The 7262-nt window shown below is 39.8% G+C and overlaps 1 protein-coding gene across 1 annotated transcript; it reads right to left on the reverse strand.

Annotated features, from left to right (window-relative positions):
* Positions 1–545: 545 nt before the first annotated feature.
* LOC121920849 lies at positions 546–3157 on the reverse strand. Its single transcript, XM_042448093.1, has 2 exons — positions 2910–3157; positions 546–2228 (listed from the first exon to the last, which is right to left on the reverse strand). Exons 1-2 carry the CDS (start codon positions 2932–2934, stop codon positions 1075–1077), a joined length of 1179 nt encoding a protein of 392 aa, XP_042304027.1. The 5' UTR covers positions 2935–3157; the 3' UTR covers positions 546–1074.
* Positions 3158–7262: the final 4105 nt, after the last annotated feature.

The raw sequence follows: 7262 nt of genomic DNA on the forward strand, positions 1-7262 counted from the left end.
GACATAAACAGGCCATACAGTATGTGTCTGAAAACATGCCAGAACCCCTTTCCCCATTGCCATTTTCACAGGCATTTCCACTTTTGAAGTAAAGTTTCCTTCCAGTTGTTTAGGAAATGACACGCATGGTGCACTGCAACTCTGTGACTTTTTAAAAGTTTGTCCATGCTTGAGCAACTCATTAATACCTTTTTTTCCCTTCATTTGAACATTCAGATTTCAACAGGGTGACCAGATGTCCTCACCGCAAAGGAAGACAAGGCACCGCAAAATGTAGGAAATACAAGAAAAATGTAGGACGCTGCAAAAGAAGAGCCAAAAATGCTCATAGAAATGTAAATGCATGCTTCTTAGTCATGCTCAAAATGGAGGGCATTTTGAAATTCCTCCTGGGCAGAAGGTTGAAATGTAGGGCATGTCCTGGAAAACCTGGTCACCCTGGATTTAAAACATTTTAGTTCTCTGCTCAGAGTTAATAATTAATTATTAAATTTACATGCTGTCTTTCTGCCAGAAAGGCATACCTCAGTTAACAAAGCCTCTGATAAGGAAGCTCCTTTTTTTATTTATTACAAAGGAGTTTATCACATGGAAGCAAATTTATATCACATTACAAATAAATGTCAATGTTTATATGTTTTCAACCTGAACAACTGGGCTTCAAGAGAGCCGAAACTGATTTTTGATAAGGCTTATTATGCTTACAGTTTATCTTATTGGCTAATGTGTGTTACTTTCAAGGGGAAAATGTAGTCTTAACACACATTTGAAATAAAAATCAGTCTTAACAAAGTAACAAAGTCAGTCTTAGCAAAATGACAATAAAATTATCAGTCTAAACAAAGTAAAATAATACTGTATTAAAAAAACTTATAGGCCTACCTTAAATTTAAATCACAATTATAACAATAATCACATACAAAAATGATGAGAAATCAAAAATCCCTTTGATTTTGTTGACCAAAGAAAGCTAAACCTATTTCCAAATCTTTGCTTTCAGCATGGCTGGTGAAGGTCCAAATTTCACGCATCCACCTTTATCAGTAATGCCCTCTTCGGTTGTCATCAAACATACTATTTTAATGTTACAGTTTTCACATTATTGAGTACACTGAATATACGCTCCACTGAGCCATTTGAAAAAGGCAGTACCATAAGGAGTCGGATAACTTTTTTTAGTTCCCCAAACAAAGGAGCACCAACAGGATTTTTAAGAGAAAATACTTTCTGCCAGTATTTTTCAGGGGGCAGAGAAGAGTCCAATCCGTGAGTTTCAAATTCTAATAATGCATGCTCTCGCCACTCCTGCTCTGCCTTTAATGTGTTGACATTCTCCTTTAAGCAGCTAAATCTGTTGAACACTTTCCCCAGTGATCTAACTTGAAAGGACTGTGCTATCACTGGATCTACAATCTCTAATACTGAAAAAATTTCATCCTCAAAAATAAATTTCTTCTTTATTTGGCTGACTGCTTCGATGTAGAAATTTTGGCAAGTTTCAAAGAAAAATGTAAATTCTTGTTCTGGAACCTGTGTGTCATCCTTTAGCTTTGATAAAGACTCATGAGCTTGAAGTCCCAAGTAAATATCTTCCTTGTCGATAAAATTATTTGGGTCCTTATGGTCAACGCTGAATATGTCTTTGGTTCTGACAACATGTAGTTTTAAGTAGTTACTAGTCAATGTCTTCAGGAGTCGTTGGATTTCAGGCTTTACTTTGTGTAACAGAGGGCTCTCAGACTGGAACATGGTATTAAAGTCAGTAAATAATCCAAGAATATATGACACAAATTCCAGGTAGATCTCAGTAAACTTATTGTTCATGGTGTTCAACATTTCTTCAGTGGTTTTCGACGGATCATCACAAACTGTTTGTCTTAAATAGGCATTCAGTGCTGTGTACTGTTCCAGTACTTTATCTACACATGCTTTTACAGAAAGCCATGGTGTTGTTGAAGGATTTAATATTTTGCGAACTTCAACCGTGAAAAATTCTTGAAATTCCACTAAATTCTGTTCGCTATGGTAACTTTGGCTAAAGTGAGACCCTAAATTTTGTAGGAGATCTTCCACACTTTTAGGTAGCTTCAAACAAGCTTCTGAAGCTACCAAATGAATAAGGTGACATGAACACTTTGTGAACACAACATCTGGAAGTTCTGTTTTCAAACGTGAGACAAGAGAGTGATGTTCACCAAACATTACGTTTGTCGTGTCTGAGGAAAATCCTACAAGATTTCGTAATGGTACATTGTTATCGTTGAGGATATCTTTTAAACACCTTACCAAGTCATCAACAGTAGACAATTTTAACTCTTTCATATCAAACAATTTTGTTTTGATTTCATTCACTTGATCGTCATAATATATTACAACAAACGCACACTGCCTAGTGGAAGATATATAGGTTGTTTCGTCCATCAGTATACTAAAATAACTACCTGGTGTGCCCAAGAGTATTTTTAACTCCTTATTAAACTCAACACCAAGAGAGTTTCTTATCACAGCAGTGTTTTTTGTGCAGTGTTGGGTAAGGCTTTGAGCTATTTCTGAGTCAGGGAAAATCTTTGGAAGGAGTTCAACCAGAGCATCCATTGTTTGCAAAGGTAAATTCTGTTCGGCTATGAAAACAGCTAGGTCTACCTCTGCCCTTTTGTGTTGTGGGCTAATTGATTTGATAACCATTTCTTCAGGACTGAGGCTTTCTTTCATTTCTCGCAAACGAAGAATATGTCTCTTACACAAATTATGTCTGTCAATATCATTTTTGTGAGCTGTGATGTCTCTATCACACACTCTGCAATAAGCTAGTTCATGCTCTCCAGATTTCCTAGTGGATTTTTGTAGCCATCCTTGGAATTCTGGAACATTGAACCATTTTGATGAAAATTTATTAAAATACTTTTTACCTGTTTTTTGTGCATAAGTTCTCATAGCCTTTGGTTCTCTGGCAGAATCTTTTTCTTCTTCTGCCCTTTTTTGTTGCTGGCCAATTGATTCGGTAACTATTTCTTCAAGGTCGAGGGTTCCGTTAATTTCTCTCCAACGAAGAACATGTCTCTTATTCAAATTATGTCTGTGGATATAATTTTTGAAGCTGTGAGTGGATCACACACTCTGGCAATAAGCTAGTTCATGCCCTCCTGATTTTTAGTGGTTTTTCAGCCATCCCTGACATTCGAATATCGAGCCATTTGATGAAACTTATTAAAATATTTTTACCTTTTTTTGTTCAAATCTCATAGCCTTTGATTCTGGCAGAATCCTTTCCCTTCTACCCCTTTTTGTTGTTGCAATTGATTCGGTAACCATTTTCTTCAAGATTGAGGGCTTCCGTTTAATTTTCTCAACGAAGGACATGTTTCTTATTCAATTATGTCGTGGTATAATTTTTTGTAAGCGTGAAGTGTGTATCACACTCTGCAATAAGCTAGTTTCATGCCCTCCCTGATTTCTTAGTGGATTTTTCCAGCCATCCTTGGATTCGGAATATCGAGCCATTTTATGAAACTATTAAATACTTTTTACCTTTTTTTGTTCACAAGTACTCATAGCCTTGATTCAGTGGCAGAATCCTTTTCCTCTTCTACCCCTTTTTGTTGTGGGCCAATTAATTCGGTAACCATGTCTTCAAGATTGAGGCTTCCGTTAATTTCTTGCAAACGAAGAACATGACTCTTACACAAATTATGTTTGAAGACATCACGTTTGCGAGCTGTGATGTCTGTATCACACACTCTGCAATAAGCTAGTTCATGATCTCCTGATTTCTTAGTGGATTTTTCTAGCCATCCTTGGAATTCTGGAATATCGAGCCATTTTGATGAAAACATATTAAAATACTTTCTACGTTTTTTTTGTTCAGAAGTACTAATTTGGTTCATGTCAACCGTGAAAAAATCTTGAAGTTCCACTAAACTCTTTGTGGCAGAATAAGTTTCCTCTGTAGAGATTTGTGGAGGCCAAACAACACTGCTATCACTTGACTCCTCATTGAGCAATTTTGTTTGCTTTTTTGGAGTAACTCCTGATAGACAAGTTTTCGAAAGGTCTTCCTGTGGGGGGAAAATAATAAATGATCAGGGAGGTACCTACATCATCATAAATGATTTATTTATAGCCCGCCCAATCATTAAGAATCCGGGCGGGTTACAACAGTGAGAAAAATACATAGCGATCACAATAGGATAAAAATAACATAGCAATTCAAAACAACCATAAATAAGAAAAAGACTATATAGCAAACAGCAACAACAATATTAGCAATAAAAACTACATAACAATTAACATAGCAAAGCAATACAACTTAAAAACTAATCCTCAGAATACATGGCAAAACGACAATAATCATGGCAAAATAACAATAGCAGAAAATAACACAGCAAATCGCAATAGCAGTAAATGGCCAAAAATAAATCCATAGCAAAAACATCAAAAATAACAAAAAAAAAATTGCATTGCAACTAGCTTAGCAATTCAATAAAGTACAAATTTATCCCCTTCTCAACCTCCCCCATTCCAATCCTAAAATAAAATAAAATAACAAATAATAAATAAATTATATCTACACACACAAATAAATAAATAAAACAATGTAAAGAGTATAAACATAGACTATAAGATAAATCATGTTGAACGTCTTACAAAATTCTGATGATGATGATATTATTTCAGAATCTCACCTCAGGTTTAGATTTCCTTGACATAAAGCGGTCCATTCTTCCATTTTGGAAATAAAACAAGACAAAACAAAACAGCAAGGTTAGGCTAACTGCTAAGAGAACAGAAGTATACAAAACACAGTCGCAGAGTATAGCCAAACCCGCCACGGCCAACAATTGAAAGTGGATTTACCTGAAATTATTGAGCAAATACCCTGGAATTCCCCGTTAAAACTCCAAAGATTATCTCAAAATCCCATGGAAAGTGAAAGCAAAATTTTGAATACCTGGAAAAGTAGTGGGAAAAAAAGACTAAATTATTCAAAATCCCTTATCTTGCACTTTGTTGTTGATATGAGAGAAGTGCTACAGAGGAAGAGCCTGAGGCACAGACTTCAAACCAAGCCCCGGACCATCTTCCCCTGAGTGCTGCAGATCAGATGGTGTTTTTTAGGTTGATTTGTCTGCAAATTCTGAGACTAATAAAACAGTCAATCAGATGGATTGCAATGGGGGAGAGTCAGTAGAGCGGCGATCAAGGTTGTGCAGGGCAGAGGAAGATATGGTGACAACAACAACAACGTGTAATTTTGTTACAAAGGAAGGTGGGCTCAATATCTGAAAGCGATCCCACCTTCAGTTCATTCTGTTACCCAAAATAGGCTAGGGAGATTACCAACCATGCCACTGAACCTCACTCTGCTCCTTTGTAATGCCAGGTCGGTTAAGAATAAGACTCATCTAATCCAGAATCTCCTCATGGATGAGGAAGCCGACCTGGCCTGTGTTACAGAGACCTGGCTGGGAGATGATAGTGCCATCACTTGGAATCAAGCTCTCCCAGCTGGGTACTCTGTTAGTGAGCAGGTAAAGGGAAGTGGGCGAGGAGGCGGAGTGGCTCTGGTCTCACCTTGACCAGGATACCCATCTGGAAAACAGACCACTTCGAGTGTATGTACCTAAGCCCTAAGACCAGGGATAGTATAGGGATCCTGTTGGTTTACTGTCCACCCCATTGCCTTACAGACTCCCTGTCTGAGCTGACGCAGTTGGTCTCAGAGTTGCTGCTGGAGTCACCCAGACTTCTAATTCTGGATGACTTCAACATCCCACTCGAGACCAGTTTAACAGGTACGGCTTGGGAGTTCATGGATCCCATGACAGGCATGGGCCTGTCCCAATTGTTTTCTGGGCCAACGCACTATGCGGGTCATACCTTCAATGCGGTCTTCAGCAAGGAGCAGGAATATCCGTGGGCGGGGGTAATTAATACCACCGCACTGTCACAGACGGATCAGGGTTGGACCGAGAGCCACTTTTCATCCCACCGGGGGTGGAGGATCCATTAGAATGGTCCACCCTCCAAGACTAATGGAGCCAATAGGATTCCAGAAAGCCTTGGAGGGTTCCTTGGTTGGTGATGCTGGTGATTCTGTCGAAGCCCTGGTCAACACCTGGAACGTCGACCTTACCAGAGCTACTGACACGATTGCTCCAAAGCGTCCTTTCCAACCTGCTTGAAACCGCCAACCACGGTATACGGAAGAACTTGGGAAGATGAAGTGGGTTGGACAACGACTCAAGTGTGCCCTGTGAAAATCTCAACTCTTATCTGACAGGATTCAGTGTAAGAAGTTCCTTTGTTCCCATAAAGAGGCAATAAATGCAGTGCGTAATTCTTTCTCCTCTGCACCTATTGCATTTGCAGAGTCATGTCCAGCAGAGCTGTTTAGGGTGGTAAGGGAACCGACACAGACTCCACCTGTACTGAACCCTTTACTTAACCTGACAACAGTCTGCTGTGACACTTTTAACAACTACTTTGCAGATAAAATCTCTCAGATAAAAGCCAATTTGGATGCTGAGATTACAGCAGAATTGACTGATCAGGTGTCCAATAAACCTGTTTTTGAGATTAAACTGGATCAGTTCAAGTCGGTGACTACTGATGACATGGACAAGACCCTTGGAAAGTGAAGAAGACGACATGCCCCCTTGATCCCTGCCCATTGTGGCTGTCTGTCTGGGGGTGGGAGTGACGCCATGGTGGCATTTCTTAGACGTGTCATCAATGCACCCCTTAGGGAAGCTTGTGTACCATCTGCTTCTGAAAAAACCCTCCCTGGACGCAGATAATTATAGGCCTGTTTCTCATCTGCCATTTCTGAGCAAGGTGATCGAGAGGGCAGTTGCTCTTCAGCTCCAAGCGCTCTTGGATGAAGCCAATTTTCTTGATCCATTTCAAACAGGATTCAGGACCGGGGATGGGGTGGAGACTGCCATGGCTGCTTTAACTGAGGACCGTCTAGCCATCGGCAGAGGGAGCGTGACCCTGTTGGTGTTGCTGGACCTCTCAGCGCCATTTGATACTGTAGACCACGATATCCTTCTGGAACACCTGAGAGAGCTAGGAATTGGAGGCACTGCTTTGCAGTGGTTCCGCTCCTTCCTCTTGGGCAGGTTCCAGAGGGTGATGCTTGGGGACAGTTGCTCTTCAACAACAGAGCTTCATTGTGGTGTCCCTCAAGGTGCCATACTGTCCCTGATGCTATTCAACATCTATATGAAGCCGCTCTGAGAAATCATCCATGGATATGGGGC

This window comes from Sceloporus undulatus, chromosome 2 (assembly GCF_019175285.1).
Source record: "Sceloporus undulatus isolate JIND9_A2432 ecotype Alabama chromosome 2, SceUnd_v1.1, whole genome shotgun sequence".
Classification (NCBI taxonomy): Eukaryota; Metazoa; Chordata; class Lepidosauria; order Squamata; family Phrynosomatidae; genus Sceloporus; species Sceloporus undulatus.